Genomic DNA, 22,700 nt, shown 5'->3' on the forward strand with positions numbered 1-22,700 from the left:
CTCTCCTGGCAGCTGTGGCGCGGTTTAACACCCCGCCTTTAAAGGTTTCTGCATACTAGCACAGCCAGGATTCACGCATGTTTACAAACCCAATGAATCGCTCCTAAAGCTCCACATTTCAGGAAGATCAGCCTTCACAATGTTCCTCCTTTCCTTGGAAACGCACGCAGAACGAGACGGTCAGCAAAGGCTGCACGATAACATGTGATAACAGACAGTCAGACACATAATTTGGACAAGATGCAACAGATATTTTGGATTTAACAACTTTAATAAAACTCTTTGCTGCAAATTCTTTTGCCAAAATTGCCATTTGAGAACTTTCAGATCCCAAAGTTGGAATCTGTGTCGCACATAACAAAAACAGCGTCATTGTTTATTTATTTCGGTGAAATCACCTCAGGTCAAGTGGCTTCATCCCATCGCGGTGTGTGGGAAACATGACATCTTAGACTTCACTGCCCTCTGCTGATCCGCCACCATCGGCACGTCTCAGGGCTCTAACTACTTAAATGTTAAAAGTATTTCAGCACATTTGTGGAAGCTCATGAAATGTTACCTGGCAACAGCGATGACATTGTTAAAGTAGATGTAACAATACAAGTCACATAAAAGAAATAGAAATCAAATTTTGTTTTTGTAGTGGAAAATTAAGAGAACAGATGGACAAAACTGGTGTTCGTCTCAAGTGAGCAGTTAACAATGGACATAATTTATTCTGCCCCATAAAAACAAACACAGCAAACATTTATTGACTAAAAGGTTAGTTGAAAGCTATTTAAAATTAGAACCTTGCCCCCCCCCCCCAAAAAAATGATCTCTTTCCCAAAATAAAATCAGAGTACTTAGAAGAAAGAGAACGGAAAGACATCAAACACAAAAGGAGACAGACATTTCGTGACGATATCCCAATAACCATATTTATCGTCACTCTGGTAACGCGCCTCCTCACCTCCATCCTGCTGCTAGGATCCCCAGCGACGCTTTCAGGTTACAAACAATAAAACAAAATGTAATGCCTAAAAAGGCTGTTGTGTAACCGTAGTAATGCAGCATGGGGAAACATCAGAGCCGGCAGGAAGAACCAGTTTGTTAACTGGTAAGCATGAGACAACAGAGCAGCTTTTAGACAAAAGCTCTGGGCTTCAACAACTCATCCTGGATGAGAGATTTGGGCTTTTTTCAAGACATATATGAAATAACTTTTCTTAAAGCCACACACCCCTGCAGAAAACCTGTTCAGGAGTTTTTAATATACCAGAAGAGGTAAAGGGCAAAAATACCTGAATAGAGAGTGAGGGACAGCTCTCTGTAAATTCACTTTCATCAACACTTTAGGAGACATTTTAAGGAAGCAGATTGCGTTTGAAATCAAAGCACTTTACTTTTCAAAAGATATAATTGAAAACATAGCACTCAGAAGAAACCAAAAAAAAAAAGGATACTCAAATTTTCTATTAAGTATTCCTGAAATAAATTTTAGGAAGATTATTGGTTACCACTGCCAGGTGAAGGAACAATGGCTCAATGCGAAGGACTTCATTGACTGAGCAGAATGGGAGGTGGCCCGAGATCAACGTTGCAGGAGCTGACCAAGTCCAGAGTTCCAGGAGTCCAGGAGCATCCACGAAACCCTCATTCTCAGTCCTTTTTCTGTGTGTTTTTAATAGTTACTATAGCCTCTTCACCCATTGCTGTCAGAACAGTAACCTTAAAGGGAAACAGGAACAGCATTTGAGCTCCACTAGCTATTAAACACAACACCCAGACATCAAACACTCTTTTTATGCTATTCACTATTCATTTACTGAATACGAAAACACATCTAAATACTGCAATGGTGATATGATTTGCGATATATAACCTGTTAAATTTTAATTTGAATGTATTTCTGTTTTGGGTTGGCCCTGTTGACAGGTGAATAGTGAATGAACAAGCAAAAAACATAATGAAAAAGCTTCAATCCAGTTTTATTGATGGAAACAGGTGCATCTGACAAAGAAATACCACCAGTTCAGTGGCTGTTCTCTGCCACCAACTATGAGTCGTCCAAGTTTGTTGCTATAGGATGAAGGAATTAATGTTAAAGAAAGTGCTGATTTAGGATTGGAACTTAAGAGTTGGGAAAGGCGTACACCCACAAACACTGTATTTCTTTTTTTGTTTGGAAGGCGTTCTAAAGCGGAGGTATAGCAATCACTTTGGAAAGATTTCGGAACGTTTTTCCAGAAGTGTAGGCACGAACAGTCGAGGGAGTAGAAGTACACTTGTCCCACTTGAAGGGCTGCTTTGCGAGGTCACTATTGCACATATTAATATTCTAATGATGAGAGGTTTTCTATAAAACGTGAAGCCCTGGTATCAGCAGCAAAGAGTATCACATGTCCCAAATGGTACACACACTGAATTACCTACAATGGGACCTCTACTTACGAATGTCTCTACATGCGAAATTTTCAGGTCACGAAGCGTCTCAACGGGAAAATATTTCTTCTTGTTACGAAAGAAATTTCAGAATACTAAAGGAAAAAATACGATATCGCTGCTACTTGCAGCTCGCGGAGTTTAGCGAATGCAAAAATGCTAGTAGCTGCTCTGCCATTGGCTATCGCCTAGCATCTTCCTGTCATCCCATTGGCTAGGAGGGACGTCAATCTGTACAGGTTTGTGTGTATCCCAACGTCGTCTTCGGGATTTATTGTGGGTATTCGTTTGTTTGTCCATTAGATGGCGGTGTTACCACAAGTGTTAACGTTTGTTGCTAGTAATGATGGCTAATGTAAGATTAGCCTGTAATAAAGTTCATTTTGTTCCTGGAGAAGCCTTGCACTGAATTCCTATATTTAGTGTGCGGTAATCTAATTGTAACATGTATTTGTTACATGTTTTGATGCATTTTTATGATTTATAAAAGAAAATATGTCAGAATTTTTGGGGGCTTGGAACGGATTAGGGCATTTACATGGAAAACATGTCTCTACTTACGTAATTTTCAGGTTACGAAACAACTTCCAGAACCAATTAATTTTGTAAGTAGAGGTCCCACTGTAATGCAAGGTGCAATAATATTGCAAAATAACACTTTATGTTCAATAGAAGGTTTAAAACCAAATATGGAAATCAGAGGACATTAGACATTAGAGATACCAGTCGCATGTTTTATGAGGTCTGGAGGTGAGTAGATAAGCCTTACCATAAATTCATCATCATTCGTTAGCTTTGCCTGGATCTCTTTGCCAAGATCACCTTCAGGTATTCTGAGGTCTTCTCTCACATTTCCTTCGTCATCCATTAAATGGAGGTAGCCCTCATTCTCGCTAATTACCTTGATGCAGAAATAAGAGCAAATGTTACATTGTGTAAAGTTTAATGTAAAGTTAAAAACTTTACAAAAAACTTAATGTACAGCTCATGAAGGTTTCATCAAAAAACATTCAGGTTTTTGATGTTTTAAAAGGACCATTACCACCTGAGTAGGGCCCCTACTCAGGAAAAGGGATGCTGTAGGCCCAGACAAAACCTGCTAAACAAGTTTAAGAGTCGTCTATTGACACCCACAGTTAAGCCACCTCATCTCTCACTAATGCAACACACCCAATTATCGCCTTACACACATTTCCAGTTTTAAATGGTAAATCTAACCTGGAAATCTTTCCTACGTGTGTTTGGGACATCCATGTTGTGGGTAGAGGGGCAGATATCTTCATACTTCTTACTGGTAAATATGTCAATTCCTGTGAGATGAACCTGCAGAGGATCAAACACAACAACAACCTGACTGCATCTGGTTATAGGTAGAATGAGCACAGGGGGCAAACAAGTAAAGCTACACCATTAGACTAAATTGCACCAGTGCCTAAAGCCATGCATTCCAAAGTGATACACCATTTTTTTTTACCTTGGCATGTCCATGCTTGCCAGTCTTAGAGGTAGTCATGTTAACAATCTTACAGGGACGTCCTTTCAGCATGACATGGCCATTTTTCCTCAGAGAGGAGCACTGCGCTGGGTATGTTTCAGAGGCTCCAGAACCCACAGGCTGATATTCATCATCGCTCATTGTGATGGGCAACAGGCTGGGTTATGTCTCTAGAAAGAAGGCGAGAGATTCTCTTCAGACAATACGATGATCACATCAACAATATTACAGTAAAACACACAAACACTTTGTAAAAGCTCAAAAAGGTATGCCTGGGAGACAAAAAAATTAATTCTGAATTTTGTTTTTAATGAACATTACTTCCTTCATTATGACATTTTTTTGTTGATGTTTAAAAAAAACATTTAATCACTTGCTAGTTTCATTTTTTATGTCGACTTTGTATTACAAACTTGTTGAAACAAGTCTATTCATTGGGCCTCTCCCAGCCGGCCAGTGCCTTGAAGAGTTAAAAACTCTTGAGAAAAGGTGAAACACTGACACTAAGCGTTTTAATTTCGGGTCAACAAGGTTGCTTCAATTACAAAGGCAGGAAGGCGCCTTTAAGATGTCTTTACGTGGCATCGGGCTCATCACAGCGATGCCAACGTTACAAAGGCGCGATCGCGCATTTCTTTAGTGCGTCTCCCAACTTCCGCATTAATTAATGATTGACAAGTGTTGCCCAGACAACGGTTCACGCGCCACTTTGCGCCTCGCGACGCGCAAAAACAACCTGTTGCCGCATTTGCCCGATTTTTGAGGAGAAACTTTTGAAATAATTCATTAAAGAGGAGCGGGTTTCTGCTTACCGTGAGCCGCGAGTTCACCGAAGAGAAGAACCCGTTTGGCAGGCTTTGGGCTTTTGTAGGCCGGCGAAGGAGAGGGCAGGTACAGGCTACGGTGACGGGAGGCGGCCGGGGGAGGGGCGGCAGCCGCCGGCTACAAACGTTCCAACGTCCGCACTCACCTACTCCCCAACAAAAGAGGCCTTACTGGAGCTTTTGCTCTCTTCTTTTACATTTCACTTTTTTAAAAAAGTGGCGTTTAACAGCCTGTATGTCGCTTAGTGATTTTAATATTTTATTTTTTTTATAATTTGGCGTGCGAAACAAATTTCGCGGATACGCTGGCTGTTCAATACCTCACACATCGGTAACTGGGAGAAAAGAAAGAAACATTTGCTGTTTATCACCTAAATGGAAGTTAAATGTTGTCATTCCTTAACATGAAAACGGAAGATTTATGCAGGTGGAGACAGTTATGTAGCTGTGCATTCATCCATTTTGGTTTTACGTAGAAAAGATTCCGGATTTATACACGTTGCTGAGCTTTTCGCAGGAAACTGACGCATGTTAGATTGTGGCCACATGGGGGCGCTACGAAGCTACTTTAAATCGCTTTAATTCCTCACATCAGCAAGCCAAGCTGTCCAAATCCCCCTTTTCTTCTTTCATGATTCATGAAGGAAGTTCACCTCCACCTTTTCTCAGAAAGAGAACTTCTTTCTTTGAACACCTTTGCTTTTTTTTTTTTAGGTGAATAAAACATTTTTGAGTGACATGATTGTTTTACACTCTTATGGTAAAATCTCAGACCTGCAATCATTTTTCCTAAGTCTTCCTAAAGAAAACTTATTTACTTATTTTTTGAATAAACAATATTCAGCAATATATAATAATTGCCTATTGGGGCAAAAAGTGTACTTTATTAAATGTAAACACTGCTCCATATGACACTAATTCATTATTGGGTACCTAGTAGCTAGCTCTTCACTCCTTAAAATCTATTAAAAAATTTATTTTTATAATACTAATACAGTACATTATTAAACGGGTACAATACTTCAGGATTTGTGAAATACTGTGCATGCCCCACACATTCAGATAGATTTCCCAGTCCCAATTTGACCCAATACTCCTCTGGCACAACCTCAAGCATCTGTGGAGGTTTTGAGCTGCTGCAGTTCCGTAGCAGCTGTAGGACTCTGTTGCCGCTTTTTTCGGCCCTTGTGGAAACCAGCAGCAATCTCCTCAAAAGATTTGCCCTTCGTCTCTGGGACCCGGAGATGCGTAAATACGGTGAAGCAGAGCAGCAGCGCTGCAAACAAGATGAACACATAGGAATCCAACCAAACCTGGGGGGGGAAGATGAAGAGAAGATTAAGAAGGTGAGAGTGGAGGAGATGGAGTGGCAATTTCTTCTCCCTCTCACGTGCCTGTATGTACGGGAAGGTCATGCCTATCACAAAGTTGCAGGTCCAGTTGCAGCAGCCGGCGAGGGCAATGGCAGCGGGCCGAGGCCCCTGGCTGAACAGTTCAGCCACTATGAACCAGGGAATGGGGCCAGGACCAATCTCGAAGAAACTCACAAAGAGGAAAATGGACGACATGCTGGTATAGCTCATCCAGGAGTACTCGGACTGGGGGGAAGAATGCAATAAGCAGGAGTCACAATTGGCAACAGACATGTTTTAACATTTGGTAGCAGTTTTCTCCAACGTTGGTGCAGGACAAGGTGAGCTAGATTTATGTGGAATTTGCATACACTGAATACAGTGTTTGAGTTTCCGGTTTTACCATCAATGCTCTGGCTCTTTTGGCCCTGTTTAACGTCTTCTGTTTAGCTGTTTTAATTCAGAAAATTGTCAAGTCACAGCTAGCTCCTCGGGCGGGAAAGGTACAATTCTGAAAATGCAGCTTAGCATGTCTGAATGAGCAGAAACGGTGGCCAAACCTGCAGCTTGAGGCCTACTGTCATGGCAATTGCACAGCAGCACATTCCTCCTAGACCGACCAGGGTCAGCGTGCGTCTCCCAACCCTGTCTACCAGCACAACCTAGAAGGTGTTGTCAATCATGTAGATGGCTCAGGACCGTATATATTACATCTACATTAACCGGTTACAAATAAAGGCACTCACGGACACCAGGGTGAAGATGGTGTTGATCGCCCCGACTCCTATAGTGGCGTAGACCGGCTGGCTGACGCCGGCTCGCTCAAAGATATCCGTAGAGTAATAAAAAATCTTAGAGGACAAAAGGAAATTATCTTCTGTCCTTTATCTTCTGATTCTGATTCTGATTTAAAAATCGGGCCAAAGTTCAATTGTATGATGTACTCATTACTCACAGCATTAATCCCAGAGAACTGCTGGGAGAAGTGCATCATGAGGGCAACGGTCAGCTGCTGTCTGTACGTGGAGGAGCAGATCTTGGGAAGGACAAAACAAGACATCCTCAGACATCTGTGCCCAAGTTTTTGGTCATACATTTAAATTTAAAATGGCGGTGAAAGAGGTTAAGTGGCTTTATGTAACAGGGGATGTATTCTAAGTGACTCTCCCTTTTACCAGTGAGAAGATGGAGACCCTGGGCTCCCTGTCCGCTTCATCCTTCTCTCTCTTCATCTCTTCCATATCCTCACTTGGGTCGTAAGCCCCCTTTAAACGGAGCAGACCTGCAGCCAGACACATAGCCAAAGGTCAGTAAAAAAAGAACTGAGCAAACCTGCATTTAGTCATTTTGTAGACTGTAAACTGAGACAGACGCTTGGCTCCATCGGATCTGTTGCAATAAAAACTGACTTGTTTTGCACGACCAAATACCTTTTCAAACATAATCCAGTAAAGCCCAAAGCTACTTCAGGTGCTTCAGCACTGGCAGTTAAGACCGAGCCTTTGCTCCAGATTCTTGTGGTTGGAAGTCTTCCTTGTAATGGCCCCTCTCCAGTGATGCCCTAAGTAATTTTCGTAAGAATTTGACTAGGCGGTTCCGAAATATTCAAATTGTTGTTTGAATCCACTTCTTTTGCTGGATGTTTTGGGTCATTGCCCTGTTGATTAGTCCCCCAGCAGACTACCTGATGATTTCTTCTTGAATCACGTCTCTCTTTTTTTGAAGGCCTCATTTTTCTTGCCCCACATGGCCACCCCATCTCCGATCCTTGTTGACCAGATGCTCCCATCTTAAGCTCTTGTGTGCTTTGGTTGAAGGAGTAGAGTATTTGTTGGACAATGCCCATGGAGGTGAACATTAGCCCCTGTCCTTGCAGCATTTTCAAGTGTTAAACTCTTTATTTCTTGATGATACTAGAAAATTTGGGGTATCCTTCCTTCCCTACCTGACCTATCTGCTAGAGAAGCTGGAGAACTATTATAGTCTATAGTCGATTGCATGACCTCAAAGCAAAGCCGGCTGTGTGTTAATCTTACTTGTCCGAGCCTCTTGCTCCTTGCCCAGGAGAATGTAGAGGTAGCGCGGGCTCTCTGGACACAGGGGCAGCAGCAACGACTGAAGCACCGCCGGAGCACCAGACAGACCGAGCAACAGGGGCCACATGTCATCGTTGCCGAGGATAAATTCCAGGCCTATGACCTACGTCAACATGTAAAGAGGGGAGGCATGATGCTGCAGTCTGTGTGTGAGACTGAGAGTGTGTCTCATTATGTCCCACCTGGCTAATCAGAATGCCGATAACAACAGCCAGCTGGTGTAATGTTCCCAGGGCCCCTCTGTAAGCCTTGGGTGCAATCTCACCAATATACATGGGCACTAATCCTGACGTCAACCCTGGAACACAGGCACGTTGAATGAATTTCCAGAGGAAGGTTCTCACTTCTCAAGTGACAATGATGGCAACGCTGGTACCGCAGTAAAAGCCCATAATGAAACGGCCTGAGATGACCATGATGTGAGGTTTCCAGCTCCTGCAGAGACCCATCAGCAGTCCAGCAACTACAGCCAGAACATTGATCACCAACATTCCCCTGACCCTGTTAGATGCAGACGGAAAAGGTGGAAGAGCTGCAGCAAAAACCGACCACGGATGAGAGCGGGTGTGATCCGTGGCGTCGCTCACCTTCCTCTCAGGTCTCCCACAAAGCCCACCAAGAAGGAGGACAGCACGCCACCTATGGAGAAGATCGCCACAGACAGCGACCAATACATGGTCACGTCGGGATGCATTCCCAGGTCTGGGCTGTCTCCTGTGTCGCTGCTGTTGCCTGGCATCCTCTCTGACCACACCCCCAGGGACCGGGCATAGTGCTTTTCTATAACCTGGCGGAGAGGACAACAAGCACCATCAGGGATGAAACATTTTGCAGCAGATCATCAGATCACTGCGAGGACACACATATACGGTATCTTAAAGTCAAAATTTACAGCTATTATTTACCAAAAGAAAATACTAATATGCGTTTTCAAGCCTGCTTAATGATACTGTAAAAACACGGAGGAGTATCCAATAATTTGCGATGCTCATGTAATATTCCACACAAGCATGTCTGGATACGTATTGAAGTTAATGTTTGATAATTGATAATTAAACTTTAATGCTGCAGTTTAGATTCCTCATGATAAGATATAGTTAGCTGGAACTAAAGGTTCATGAGTGTGAAGGTTACCCTTTGTTTTATCAGAAGTCCTGACACTCAAATTTAGAATTTTCATGCATATTTTTTTTTTTTAATTAAATTTTTTTGTCAAAAAGTGGCCCAGTTATATATTATGGGCTGGACTGGCAGCCTGACTGACAGCAGACTGAGACCCTACTACCTTCTGGGGGGCGTTGATCACTCCAAGACTATAACCAAACTGCAGGGACCCGAGAACTGCGGTGAACACAGCCAAGACCAGAGTGCCCGTTATCTGCTGTGGGAGGACAGGTTAATATTCAGACAAGGACTCAGACGCACGCACGAATGAACAAACATGTTGGGAACACATGAAGCATTGTGTGGTCACCAAGCAGTGCATGAAGGGTCCAGTAAACACAGAAACCTCCACATTTCACCTGTCTCACCTCTTTTGTTAAAAAAAGAAAAGAATCCTTCAAACTTACTTTTTAAGCAGTCGTTCATGTTTAAAATCAGGAGCGCTGCTGCTCCGCACAAACATTTAAAGGCTGATAATGTTTCAAACATTTCTGAAATATACAGAAATGTCCAATATATCTGTATGCATGAGTCCCTCTTACCTTGCTGGACTCCATGGTGGGTCCGGAGTGTGAGGCAGAGGGTCAGGAATGATCAGCCTGATCACGCCGTGTCCACACACTGATCGCCTCACACGCACACACGCACGGCGAACACACACTTCCAGAGCCCTTTCACATGGTGGACTCTGGTCCGGTTTATCTTAAATTCAGTCCACTGAGTGCATTCATTCCCAAGACAGCGAGGAATACTGATTAAACAATCAGAATCACTGGGGAATCCCACCTGGTGCCACAGGTAACTGCACACGGCTGCTCTGCCGACATGCAAGAGCAGAAAAGGCAGTCTTCTTTTTTGACTCTTTCCATCTCCTGTTAATGATATACTAAAGAGGTGGACAAAGTCTGAGGGTCGAGCTACGTCTCAGAAACAACAGCAGCAGCAGCAGAGTGATTCTCTAGTTGCATTTATTTCACTTACATCCTCTCATTTGAAAAATAAACAACAACATACGCACACAAATAAATCCCCAAACAGGACATTAGTAATGCTCTTTTAAAATAAAGAAAAATAAGTGACAATCCAGGAAAAAGAAAACAATACAGTGGTTTTTCTCTCTGAAAGTCCTCGTGGTGACCGTTGGCATGAACCAAGGGTTGCAATGATGCCGCCCTTTAACACACACGCCGACGCGCGCACACACACACATGTGCAGAGGGAAGACAGCGGTTCCTTGATCTCAGCTCTTTATTGCTAAGTTAGCCTACACCCCCCGTAAAACAAACAGTGAATAATGCACAGGCCAGTGTGACAATGTGTAAAGAATATTAAACACATGATTATTTGTTCATGATAACATCAGGGAATCTTTTTTCTTCCATCCTCTAATCTCTTCAGATTAAGTCTAATCTGCAAAATGGTGCTCTGGCTACGCACAAAACTAACCCACACTGGAGCGTAGTGGTGAGTTTATAAATCAGCTAAAACAAAAGAGGATAAAAACAAGAATTAATCAAATCAGGTCAAATTAGTAACATCATCAAAAGAACATCGTATTTGTGTTATAACAGGAAATTAACGATGACTGTAAAACCTCACGTCATGCTTGGCACTGTAAACATGGGCGGGACTTAAATTTGACTGACAGGCGTTCACATGCACAGATTTCTCTTCTGACTTCTCAAGTCGATGAATCACAAAACGGAACCTTATTTTGACTTTGATCAAAGTGGATTTCCAAGATGGATTTGGATGAATTTCCCATACGCACACACGTGTATACACGCACACACACACACACGTGTACACACACACCAGCAGAAAGTCACTCTTATTGAATGTTACAGTATATCTGATGCAGCACCTTCAGTGATCGAAGAGGGTGGAGACGAATGAGAGCCGGCGGTTTCGCCTTAAAGGGTCTCGGACCTTTTTGTTGCATAACATTACAACAGCGCAGCAGTCTCGTATTAATCGGAGCGATGCCATCAAATGTTGGATCGATTCAATTTACCCAGAGTCTGATGAGATGGCGGGGAGGAGGATGGGGGCGACGGAGGGGAAGGGAAATCAATCCTGCCATCCGCCGCTGCTGCCAGCATCCATGATGGTTTGTCACCCATCTGCTGCCCCCCGCAAAGTCATATTTGGGAGGGCATATTTGATTTCGATTAGAGTCGTATTCATCTCTGTTAACCTTCGAGCAGCTCAGCAGCGATGATTCCAGGCAGGGCGGGCGGGAAAAAGCCGAAAGAGGAAGACACAGGTGTCAAAAACAGACAACGGGATCTCCACGATGGGTTGGATTTAAAAAAGAGGAAATAGGAGACAGATGTAAAGTGTCTTTTTACAGCTGTGCACTTCAGTGACCCAATCCGACACACGAGATGGAGGAAACTGAGAATGTCGGGATATTTGGACAGTCTGCGGCGTCACTTTGCCAGTCGGTAGAGGAGCGATGGCTTCTTGATGACCTGACGTTATCTAGGCTAACAAATCTTTGTATTTTTCTCTACAACAACCGATTTCCTCCCAGTCTCTCGAGGAAAACAAAGTTCCAACGTCGTGTCTCACTCACGCTTGTGAGATTCCACCACGGGCCTGGGTGGGAGAGGAGTCGGCCCAGTGGGAGAGAGCGGTGCAGCGGTGATGGTGGGAGGAGTCATCACCAGTTCATCATGGAGTTCCTGTTGAGGGTCATGAAGAAAACTTGACTGCTACCTCCGGAACGGACCGATGCAAAGAATACCTGGAGAGAGAGAAAGATCATCACGGTTATAGACCGTTACCATCATCAACGGCGGCTCCACTGCATTGGTTACTAAGTTCTAGGAGGAAAACCGCAAACTTATTGAATTTGTTAAACATTTAGCCTCCCCTGGTGAACAGATTTAAGCCTTGACTGAGGTCGTCTGGGTCAATCAACATTGAAACTTCACAGAAAAATAACAAAATCATAAGCACGCATCAGGTTACTTATTAGGTGTCCTTATATGCTCGCTCAGTCAAACAAATGTGTTAAAACCTTATTCCCACTTGACATTTTACTAATGTTTTTTTCTTATGTGATGCACTGTGTGGTCAGGTGTATTTGTATGTGTGAGTGTATATATTTTATTCTTTTTAAATTGCGTGTTTTAATTTTTTACCTTGTCGTTCCGCTCACAGAGAAATTTGAGCCTCTGGGCTCTCTTGTGCATAAAAACTCCATCCAGGTGACCCGTCTCCACAGAACGGATCTCTATGGCTTTCTCACCCCAGCCCATAATCTGATTGGAATGGATATAAGCTGGAAAATACAGAACGGAAGAAGGAAACATGAAGACGTTTTGCGCTCGACAGGCGTCGTCTTTAAAGTGTAATGCTCCGAACGGCCACAGGAGGTCAGTAAAACACAAGGACATTCCCGAAGATGAGCTCGACTCTTGGATGCACGAATGCAGACACGAGTGGGGGGTGGGGGTGAGACGTACCGACAGAGGTGGGCATCTCTCCCCACTGCAGCACCACGTCCTTGGTGATCCGACCGTAAGTGTTGACGTACACACCCTCGTCCTCGTAGCACAGCAGCATTTCCATTCCATCAGTCTTGGGCAGAACCACGATGGCATGCGGCGTCACCTGGCTCTGGATCTGCCAGAGGCACATACAAACACATTTGGGAGGCTTTAATTAAATCTGCTGGACATAATCATAATCTACATTGGATTAAAGTACAACGGCTCAGGAGTGTTTAATGGAGCTGAATTTGGCTGGATTTTTTACCCTCCTATAATCCTCTAAACTCTGAAGGTAGACAGGAGGAGCATCAGCGTGTTTAATAAAAAAGTGAGAGCGCTTTCCTCTGACCTGAGCTAAAATGGCAGAATGGTAAAGAACACACGCACAGATGAACTGCACACTCGAAAATGCTTAAAGACCTGTGGTCATGCCTCAGCCGTTCCTAATGCACGTAAGACCTGCTCTGCATCCTTGTTACAATCAATGAGTGAAAACACACGTCGAATGACCATTTGTGTGATTCTGTTGCCAGAAAGTTGGTGGAATAAAAATGCCTTTTAAGGGGAAGCAGGGTGGCAGGACGTCACATTAGGTGAGGGGACAGGAAGCAAGGATCACTGACAAAACTGTCAAAATAAAAGATCAGCTCAAGAGGTCAGGTCAGTTTGGTGCTGACGCTGTGGGTGTGGGGGGTTTATAAATCGACAGGCTGAGCCGTGCGTTGTCACAAAGAAAGCAAAAGCTGATGATTAGTGGAGCAAAATAACCGGCACACAAGCAGCAATAAGGAATCATTGAGTATTGATGAAGCTGCACCTTCCACAATGTACTAAACTGGACTCAAGTGCAGTCAGGACCCCAGCAATGGGCTAAAGCCCAGTCTGGATCCTCAACGGGCCAACAGGTCTTGGATAACCTATCGTATTTAGCCGAGTGTGCACAAGCATCCATCAGGCTTTTCAACAGCAAATCTGTCAGAGGTCATATGTCGGGGAAAATAACATCATTTTACACAAGCTAACGCAGACGTGGAGGGAGGTCAGCAGGTAACCACAAAGGGTCCCGGCACACACACTCAACTAACATGAGAGGGGATGTAGATGTCATAAGGGTTGCCCGAGTCCACGTCGATGACATGGAAGCCCACGCTCGACCCGTAGATGACCTTTAACCTCTGGCCTTCCTCCACCGTGAGGTCAACCAGCTGGGGACGGTGCTGCAGCTCAGTGAAGGACTGAAAAAGACAAAGAGGAAAAAGTCAGGAAAAACCGCCGCGGTCACGTCAGGTATGTTGAGGGGGCTTGTGTGTGCGGCTTGTTGTACCTTAAAGGCCATGAACTTGTGGTAAGGCTTCGGAGCCCAGGCGTAGATCTCTACAGAGTTCTTCAGAGCGATCACCAGGAACTTGATTCTCTCGTATTTTACTGGAAACATCAAAAACAAAACCAACCATTGACGGAAACATTCCAAGGAAACTAAACGAGATCAGGTTTAGTTGATTTTCATATCAAAACTCATCAATGAGGTAGCAAAAAACTTCACTATCTGAGAGCCGAGTCCATATTTAGAGAGAGGAGGATGTCACATGACTGATTATTGCTCACAGATTTAGATCCTTACCAACTTTATAATGCACACAGCCCTCCAGATCCCCAACAGTGATCCAGCCCTGCTTCTTCTCTACCTCAGGGTCGTTGTGTAATATCCTGTTCCTCAGCCACGACAAATAATAAACACGCAGCTTGTTCTTCTTCCCTGGAACGGTGAGATGGGGATCAAAGAAAGGACCGTGATAAATACCCGTTTAAGCCGAGCGGAGGTTCTCCGTTCAGTGTTCCCCAGGACCTGAAGCTGACCTGATATGGTGACCAGCACGTTCAGCCCCTCCAGGACCTCCATCTGCAGGAAGCGCCGCCTGGTGATCAGGTTGTACACTTTTCCCTGCCCGCTGCGGTCCAGCAACATGAGGCCGTTCTCGGTCCCCACCAGCAGATTCACGCCTGCACACCCACCGGAACGGTTAGGAAAGACGTGCACACCGGAGGGCGCCAGGGAGTGAAAACCGCCCCCTCCTTACCCCACAGCGCCGCGCACAGGATCTCCGAGTTGAAGCGCTTCTTGTACTTGCGGATCTCCGGCGTGTCGCTGTGAGGCCTGATGTTGGTGGGGTTGACGTTGACCACGGAGATTTTTCTGGCTTCGTTCAGCCTCGCCTCCTCCTGCCTCAGCAGCTCGTTCGCAAACATGGCTGCCGCAGCACAGGATGAGAGGACGTCAGTGTCAGGAACGGGTCCTCAAATGAGACTCCAGATGTTGGATTACCTGCTGCCGAATTCTCCTCGTTTTCACCCGGCGACGTTTGGTACACGCGTGGGTCAACAAAGGGGGTGAAGGACGCCTCGGACCCGCCCACGCCAAACTGTCAGGATGGGAGCGGTGAGAAGGTACACGCCGTTCAAACTACCGAGGTGTAATTTTACTCCAATGCAGTTATCAGAATATTACGGTGCTGGTCTGACCTCAGAAATGTCCCCCAGTTCATGCAGGGTCGTTGTGGGCGTGGCTGAAGGCGAGTTGCTCTGCTGCAAGAGGTCAGGGAGGTTACCGAGGTTACCGTGATTCCCAAAGCCGTTACTCTCGGAGGGAACGCCTTTTCTCCTCTCCCCAGCCTGAAACACAGGAGAGTCAACTAAACAAGTGTGCGCGTGTGTGTTTGCGTTCTTGCATTAGTGACATTGTGAGGTCCAGGTTGCATTATTTCACCAGCAAACCAAGGACATTTTGACTCGTCCTCACAATCTCAAAGGACACAACTTTAGAGTCGATGGCTCGCCGTGCTGTTCACACTGTGCAACTGTCAGCTGTCATCTGGTCGGGACTCTGGAGGTCGGAGGTGTGTTCACAATACACGACTCTCAGCAGGCGTGGCCGACTCCTCTACTTAGTTTTCAAACAACTAATAATAGCCTAATCTGCTCTCATCAGCTGTAGCTTTTTTTAGTCATTGTGACCCGACTGGATATTTATCACGCTAGATTCAGGGGAAGAGAGCGAAAACCAGTTGGCGACCGGCCAATTGCGCTGAAACCACATAGCGTGAAAAGGACAAGAATGCATTACGCCAATGAAAGTCCTCGCAGGGGTAGAAGAACAAATGTCTGTGTGTGTTTATCATTCATCACCTCTCTCATCATTAGAGTGCTGTCCTTGGAGCTGTTATAGGGTTCTCCTCGAGAGTCCTCAGGCAGCCCTCCATATGACTCAGTGCTGTTCTGTACTGCTGGCCTGAGACACACACACACGCACACATACACACAATTAGCTACAACCAATTTCCCAACTCAGGCCACGCTACTGGGACGATGCATACTTAAATCCTGGACAATATAAACAGGAAAACCTTTAAGAGACGCACATGATACGGGGGATGTCGCTAACTGCCACCGTCCCATCGTGCCCGACCACCTCCCCGTCTTCATCGCTGCTCTCCGAATCGTCGCTGGAGGACGAGTAGTCGGTCACCTTTACAAAAGTAAAACCACACAAGGCTTGAAGGGAAATTTGCAGTTGGACTAAATTGGTGGTAAAAACAACAACAAACTGAGGTCACTGGTGGAAAACGGCTAATTTGTCATTTTTCTCTCTGTTCGTCGCCATCGTCGATGAAAAACATCCCCTTTACCTTGACTGGGGGTCTGCTGCCCTCCTCGACTCTCAGTTCTCGGAGTTCTTTCGCCAGAGCACTTAGGTCCTATAAATGGAACAGGGAAAGAGAGAGTTAATGAAAAATTAAACTTAAAACCCCAACACATACGATGACCAAAGGATGAGGCCATCGGGCTGATATATAACAAACGCTGGTGTCCTGCGACGTGAGGGCTGATCTGGGACGTTTTCTGCTGAGACCCGTTTAGGTTTATGGTTTATATTTTGCGTCATGAAAACTCATCATCATCTATGTACCTAAGGCCCCCAGCCCCACCCTCCCATGCATGTGTTCCTGTGTTTCTACCCCCACCCATCTAACCAAGACATGCAGAGTGGGAGACGGGGGGGAGACCATCATAAATGGTGGCCTTACCAGGTCCTCCTGCCCAGTAACCATGACAACAGAGAAACAAGAAAGGAGCTTCAGTGGCTTTTCAGGTTATTGACACTCGCATATCAAATGCATGCACACGCAGACACGCACGCACGGACGAATGTCCACTCGCACTCCCGTCAGGTACATGTGCAGAGGCACACATGCAAGGTCGTGACCCCTGCGAGACCATATTCTGGAGCTAAAGTAAACATCATCATCCTGTGATACTTCACCATGCCAGAGGGGAAACAGAGGAGCTCTGAGGCTGAGATAAGGATAAAGGAAAAAAGCAGAGGGCACTCGAGTGTAACTGACCTCATCTATGGCTTTCTTATAGCTCTGAAGAATGAAGGGACAAAGAGACAGAAATGTAAGAGCGAGTAAGAGAGAGATAATTAGCAGAGAAACAAAGAGGGCAAGGAGACCTCCAGAGGAGAGAATCCAGACGGAAGGCCAGCGTGCATGTGTGTGTGTTGGGGGGGTGGGCATCTGGGGGGAGACGTGTTTCTCACCGCAGGTCTGCTCGGTCTGGCTGATTCATGGCCTTCCTCCTGTTTGGTCCTGGCCTCCTGATTGGCTCCTGGAGGGGACCCTTCCTGCTGGGCTTGACCTGCGTGCACACATTCTTCATTAAAGCAACCACCTTTTATTCTAGTGACCCGTATTTGAATCTATCGACCCGTTTGAGCAGAACTTTAACCGTTTGGGTACTGTTTTAGGTTATCTCCTCTCTTCGGTGTCTCTTCCCTGCATTTAGTAGATCTCTCTCTGACCCACTGTTGGACACGTCCCACTGCACCTGTCTCTATCAGCCCTATGTCGTCACCTACATCTCCACGGATGTCTGATGTGCAGCGGGGCACATCAGAAGAGTGGATCAGAGCAGAACTGAGATAGACAACATCTTGCTGATAGCCTAGGAAACTGCCACCGTGCGCGTATGTGGACATGCCTTCCGCTATTAGAGAAGAGCGAGTCTCTGATTGTTTGGCTGCATGGCCGTGCATCTGCACACGAGCGTGTCTCATACCTCTCCTCTCAGTGGAACCTCCCTGAGACGAGGGGGAGGAGGAGGAAGAGGAGTTGGAGGAAGCTCTTTGAAGCACGGCCTCCAGAGAGAGCTCCGAGCGCCGCAGGTCTGGATTACTGATACAAGACAGAAAAACACGTCAAACAAATGAGCTTGTGTCATAATTACAAAGATGTACAGTATAGTAGTGTGTAGTATATCATGTAATATAGTATATAGATGCTCTAGAAATGGTGCTAGTGTACATAAGATGACCCCACATTATGTAATGCGGCACTTATAGCATATTATTGAACAAGAAAGTATACAAGTGAATAACTTACACGCTTTAGTATTTTTTATGTTTGTTTTCATTTGGAATTTAATACCACAAAGCTGTACGATGGGAGGGTTTCCTTCATTAGGATAGCTTTAATGTAAACATTAAGAGCTGTTTAGCATAGCGTAGCATAGCACAGCACAGTATAGGTTTTTAATCCTGATCTTTCACTTGTTTATGAATCTATAGTTGTGTTTCTAGCTTTTGACCTGCTGCATGAACAGTGTTTAGCATGAGCTTTACCTGGCACGTATGAGCTGAGAACCTGTCCGAGGGCCCCCGCCTCCGTTAGGGGAGTTTTTCCTAACCAAAGCTGGGGAGATGGATGTGGTCCTCTGGGGGACCTGAGCAAAAACACACAGACAGAAGATCACCACTGCGGTTCTGCTCGTCCGCTCTTTAGTTCCGTCTCTTCTGATGCCGACTTCCTAACCTTGGGTGGAAGGTCCTCCTCCCTCAGCCAGGCGGTCCTGTCCCGTTCCCTGTCTCTCTCTCTGTCCCGCTCCTCTCTACTAGAGACAGACAGCGGAGGTCCGGGAGCGTCAGACGTAGGGTCCGAGTTCTGTCGGGGCATTTCGGGCCTTGGGGATCCTGTGCTGACGGCCTCGTTCAGAGCCGTACCCGTCTGGTCCTGCAACGACTGGGAGCCGGACATGGAGCCTGAGTGGGTCTTTACTGGGACCAGGTGGGCCATCTAAAGGAGAGGAAAAGACAGAGGGGGGGAGAAAATGTCTGAATAACTGAAGTCGATGCAGCGTTCCAGGAAAGAAGAGCGAAGAGTTAAATAGGAAGAAAAGTTGTGAGAAACAGGCAGACAGCCTAAGAGTTAAAAATAAATGACTTTTAGAGAAGGGAGTTATGGGAAACAAGAAAACAGAATAATTGATAGGCAGATATGAACCTGGAATAAGATTTTAATGGGAACTGAAGAGTTAGGTTGGTTAGTGGTTACCGGGAAACACCAACAGGCCCAAACACACACACACACACCTGCGGTTCGATGGAGTGGTGGATGGGTGGGGTGCGAGCAGGCTGCATGCCACCACTGCTGAAGGACTCGGAGCGGGGAGGGAGGGAGGGGTCGGAGGGACGGCTGGGTGCCAGGGAGCTCTGCTTGTTCATCTTAGATCGCTCCTCCACCTGGGAGAGGTCACACACTTCCATCACTCACCGGCGGGTACACGGCGGCACCCAACCAATCACCAATCATCCCCCGACATGCACCCCTTCCAACCATCAGACCGTCTCACACCCTATATTGCCAAAAGTATTTGGCCACCCATCCAAATGATCAGAATCAGGTGTCCTAATCACTTGGCCCGGCCACAGGTGTATAAAACCAAGCACTTAGGCCTGGAGACTGGTTCTACAAACATTTGTGAAAGAATGGGCCGCTCTCAGGAGCTCAGTGATTTCCAGCGTGGAGCTGTCATAGGATGCCACCTGTGCAACAAATCCAGCCGTGAAATTTCCTCGCTCCTAAATATTCCAAAGTCAACTGCCGGCTTTATTATAAGAAAATGGAAGACTTTGGGAACAACAGCAACTCAGCCAGGAAGAGGTCGGCCAGGTAAACTGACAGAGGGGTCAGCGGATGCTGAAGCGCATAGTGCAAAGAGGTCGCCGACTTTCTGCACAGTCAGTTGCTAGAGCTCCAAACTTCACGTGACCTTCAAATTAGCCCAGGTACAGTACGCAGAGAGCTTCATGGAATGGGTTTGCATGGCCGAGCAGCTGCGTCTAAGCCATACATCACCAAGTCCAATGCAAAGCGTCGGATGCAGTGGTGTAAAGCACGTCGCCACTGGACTCTAGAGCAGTGAGACGCCTTCTCTGGAGTGATGAATCACGCTTTTCCATCTGGCGATCTGATGGATGAGTCTGGGTTTGGAGGTTTCCAGGAAAACGGTACATTTCGGACTGCATTGTGCCAAGTGTGAAATTTGGTGGAGGAGGAATTATGGTGTGGGGTTGTTTTTCAGGAGTTGGGCTTGGCCCCTTAGTTCCAGTGAAAGGAACTTTGAATGCTCCAGGATACCAAAAACATTTTGGACAATTCCATGCTCCCAACCTTGTGGGAACAGTTTGGAGCGGGCCCCTTCCTCTTCCAACATGACTGTGCACGAGTGCACAAAGCAAGGTCCATAAAAACATGGATGACAGAGTCTGGTGTGGATGAACTTGACTGGCCTGCACAGAGTCCTGACCTGAACCCGATAGAACACCTTTGGCCGACATCATATTGAACCTAAGGGTTCGGAATGGGATGGCACTAAAGTTCATATGTGAGTCAAGGCAGGTGGCCAAATACTTTTGGCAATATAAAGTCGGTCTTCATCTAAGACGTTCTGTGGATGTTTGTTTGCCAACGCCACAACTTTATTGACACCACTGTAAGGTTAAATTCATCTTTCATGATTGGGACCATGGTCAGATTTGTATCAGTAGTGACGTGTCTGATGGTTTCACCCAAACACACATCTGATTGTTAGTGCACGTGCAAGTCTGTCCGACGGGCGCCAAACACTGTCAGGCAGAAAGAAACATCGTTCCAGTGTAATCAGATTAAGAGATGATCTATTGGGCCATAAATGGAAAGTCCAAGGAACACTATCAGAGCTCTAACTCATGGTTCCTGACACGCTGAAGGGACAGGTGGATCAGGTCAATCCCCATCGTAAACATGCACATGCAATGACAATGATCCCATTCTGAGGCTCCCACTAATCCCATTTAAAATCATATAATCTACTGGGATTATTCAAGATTATGACCTGGATATTTACTTTACTCACTGCCAGCTAGAGAATTACGAGAATATAGCAAGTACAGTTGAGCTAAAAATAAATGCTTCAGCAGTACCACATCAGTTACAGGCATGTCGCCCCCCACAGAAAAGGAGGTGAATATAAACCTCAACAGTGCAGGCGAGTTTTAGCCGAGTCGGGTAACAGCGCCCTCTGGTGGATACAACAACACTAAACCTCCCTCTTAAAATGAAGTATGATCAGAGAGCACCGACGAGCCTTCAGGTGTTTAGTAGAAGATACATAACACTACGATAATAACTACAATGGTCTATACCAAATACAAACTGCAGTGGAAAAACCTTTCGGGTGGCATTTTGCTGAACCACCCAAAAGCTCTTTTCACTACAGTGCCGAGAATTGTAACCAAGTGTTAGTGAGGACCAGTGCTGCCTCTACAGCATGTCAGGACTAAGCAGGTTTGTTAGAAGGACGACCCCACCGCTCGGCCAGCACCCACCACCAAGCCAGGATTTGCCGGGATTTGATGTATGCATAGACTGACCTAAAAAGATGCTGGGATGGCTGGGCTTTCCTGATGGCAGTCACACCAATACAGTATGTCTAGGAGGGGCGTGGCCACTGCGATTTGTTGGTGAATGGGCCATTGGTTTGACAAAAAGGGGCTACAGGGTTTTGGTCTGAGCTCCCCCTCAAACCGGCCCCCCTCATCTGGATCTCATGACAATATTCTCACTATAAGCAACACTTTACTGTACATAAACAACGCTTCCCTGTGTGTGTGTGGGAGAGGGTGCGTGTATGGGTGGGTGTGTTCGGGATCGTCACTATTTTAGAGTGCACATAGAAAAAATATTCACACATGAAAACACTGATGACTGAGGTCATTTTAGCGCAGCATAAGGATGTTATGTTCGAGCCAATACCAAAAGATTGTAATTTGCAGTCATGTGACCTGAAGGTAGTGAGCATATAAATGAATGAGGACACAGCATATGCACGTTCCCTGTGTCTTAGTGTGGCGCCACCTACAGCGCTGGAGTAGGCTTATGAAAGAAACTGGAATACAATTATCCGTTGTTTTTAATTAACCACACTAAAATTCTGAAATTGTTCTTTTAAAATTGGCCATCTGGGTACTATGCAATGCTGTGTGTATGTGTGTGTCTGTGTTTGTGTGTGTGTGTGTTTGTGTGTCTAACTTTCTATCTCAAAAAAATTGATACATGTCTGTGATGTAAAGGGGGACCGATCAGGGGAGCAGCTAGGGGTCACTTGGGGGATGAGGACATGAAGATTGCAGACCTGGTAGGGCACGAGGAGGGGGGTGAGGTGCCCCATATTTAACACCGGACTATGGACAGCCCCCGAGGAGGAAGCGGGACTAGGTGGAGAACTGGACAGCAGGCACTGAGAGGACAAACTGCGCTGAAGGTCATTGTTGGGGACCTGGAGAAAACCGCCGATGTTGCAGGCGAGTGAGTAACGGTTTTGCATAGAAGACAGGGGAGGGAAGGAATTGGAGAGGAGGTCATTCGGGTCAGGAGAGGTGCACTCCCAGGTGGAGTGTCCCACCAGGCACTCCTGACTGGAGACCTGCCTCGTCACTTTCCCGTGTCCTCCCTGGCACTCTTCTTCTACAT

The 22,700-nt window shown here is 45.8% G+C and overlaps 3 protein-coding genes across 19 annotated transcripts in view; all 3 read right to left on the reverse strand.

Annotated features, from left to right (window-relative positions):
* Positions 1–250: 250 nt before the first annotated feature.
* Positions 251–5,457, reverse strand: LOC101065275 (eukaryotic translation initiation factor 5A-1-like). The gene is made up of 5 exons (XM_003962377.3): positions 4,732–5,457; positions 3,899–4,089; positions 3,643–3,747; positions 3,194–3,325; positions 251–1,710 (listed from the first exon to the last, which is right to left on the reverse strand). Exons 2-5 carry the CDS (start codon positions 4,058–4,060, stop codon positions 1,642–1,644), a joined length of 468 nt encoding a protein of 155 aa, XP_003962426.1. The 5' UTR covers positions 4,061–4,089; positions 4,732–5,457; the 3' UTR covers positions 251–1,641.
* Positions 5,458–5,592: 135 nt separating this feature from the next.
* slc2a2 (solute carrier family 2 member 2) lies at positions 5,593–10,169 on the reverse strand. Of its 2 annotated transcripts, none has more exons than XM_011615288.2 (12): positions 9,898–10,169; positions 9,477–9,569; positions 8,779–8,978; positions 8,568–8,692; positions 8,374–8,489; positions 8,132–8,294; positions 7,271–7,377; positions 7,051–7,131; positions 6,842–6,946; positions 6,656–6,757; positions 6,138–6,341; positions 5,593–6,056 (listed from the first exon to the last, which is right to left on the reverse strand). In XM_011615288.2, exons 1-12 carry the CDS (start codon positions 9,910–9,912, stop codon positions 5,853–5,855), a joined length of 1,515 nt encoding a protein of 504 aa, XP_011613590.1. In that variant the 5' UTR covers positions 9,913–10,169; the 3' UTR covers positions 5,593–5,852. The 2 variants fall into 2 exon arrangements, with proteins under 2 accessions (XP_011613590.1, XP_003962427.1); XM_003962378.3 differs by having other exon boundaries at positions 9,477–9,572.
* A 137-nt stretch (positions 10,170–10,306) lies between these two features.
* tnika (TRAF2 and NCK interacting kinase a) overlaps positions 10,307–22,700 on the reverse strand; it is a 34,975-nt gene continuing 22,581 nt past the window's right edge. For 4 of the 16 annotated variants that reach the window (XM_029828780.1, XM_029828770.1, XM_029828776.1 and 1 more), the window contains 20 exons: positions 19,280–19,429; positions 18,723–18,983; positions 18,533–18,633; positions 17,971–18,086; positions 17,453–17,550; positions 17,256–17,279; positions 16,938–16,946; positions 16,539–16,607; positions 16,272–16,378; positions 16,039–16,141; positions 15,376–15,525; positions 15,179–15,275; positions 14,934–15,104; positions 14,713–14,856; positions 14,477–14,611; positions 14,180–14,280; positions 13,941–14,090; positions 12,829–12,988; positions 12,505–12,644; positions 10,307–12,104 (listed from right to left, as the gene is read on the reverse strand). In XM_029828780.1, coding sequence (XP_029684640.1) covers positions 12,021–12,104; positions 12,505–12,644; positions 12,829–12,988; positions 13,941–14,090; positions 14,180–14,280; positions 14,477–14,611; positions 14,713–14,856; positions 14,934–15,104; positions 15,179–15,275; positions 15,376–15,525; positions 16,039–16,141; positions 16,272–16,378; positions 16,539–16,607; positions 16,938–16,946; positions 17,256–17,279; positions 17,453–17,550; positions 17,971–18,086; positions 18,533–18,633; positions 18,723–18,983; positions 19,280–19,429 — 2,370 coding nt within the window. In that variant the 3' untranslated portion in view covers positions 10,307–12,020. The remainder of the gene's footprint in view (positions 12,105–12,504; positions 12,645–12,828; positions 12,989–13,940; positions 14,091–14,179; positions 14,281–14,476; positions 14,612–14,712; positions 14,857–14,933; positions 15,105–15,178; positions 15,276–15,375; positions 15,526–16,038; positions 16,142–16,271; positions 16,379–16,538; positions 16,608–16,937; positions 16,947–17,255; positions 17,280–17,452; positions 17,551–17,970; positions 18,087–18,532; positions 18,634–18,722; positions 18,984–19,279; positions 19,430–22,700) is intronic. The other 12 variants (XM_029828802.1, XM_029828790.1, XM_029828764.1 and 9 more) reach the window with 5 other exon arrangements.

The sequence above is a fragment of the Takifugu rubripes genome, chromosome 2 (genome assembly GCF_901000725.2).
Source record: "Takifugu rubripes chromosome 2, fTakRub1.2, whole genome shotgun sequence".
Lineage (NCBI taxonomy): Eukaryota > Metazoa > Chordata > Actinopteri > Tetraodontiformes > Tetraodontidae > Takifugu > Takifugu rubripes.

Excerpts from the sequence above, each read along its gene's own strand:
- LOC101065275 (XM_003962377.3), bottom strand. The coding sequence starts at position 4,060 with ATGAGCGATGATGAATATCAGCCTGTGGGTTCTGGAGCCTCTGAAACA. Across the intron at positions 3,748-3,898 it reads GCAAGCATGGACATGCCAAG|GTTCATCTCACAGGAATTGA; the intron begins GTAAAAAAAAAT and ends GATCCTCTGCAG. Across the intron at positions 3,326-3,642 it reads CACGTAGGAAAGATTTCCAG|GTAATTAGCGAGAATGAGGG; the intron begins GTTAGATTTACC and ends TTCTGCATCAAG.
- slc2a2 (XM_003962378.3), bottom strand. Across the intron at positions 6,342-6,655 it reads CAGTAGGCCTCAAGCTGCAG|TCCGAGTACTCCTGGATGAG; the intron begins GTTTGGCCACCG and ends TCTTCCCCCCAG. Across the intron at positions 6,057-6,137 it reads TGACCTTCCCGTACATACAG|GTTTGGTTGGATTCCTATGT; the intron begins GCACGTGAGAGG and ends TTCCCCCCCCAG.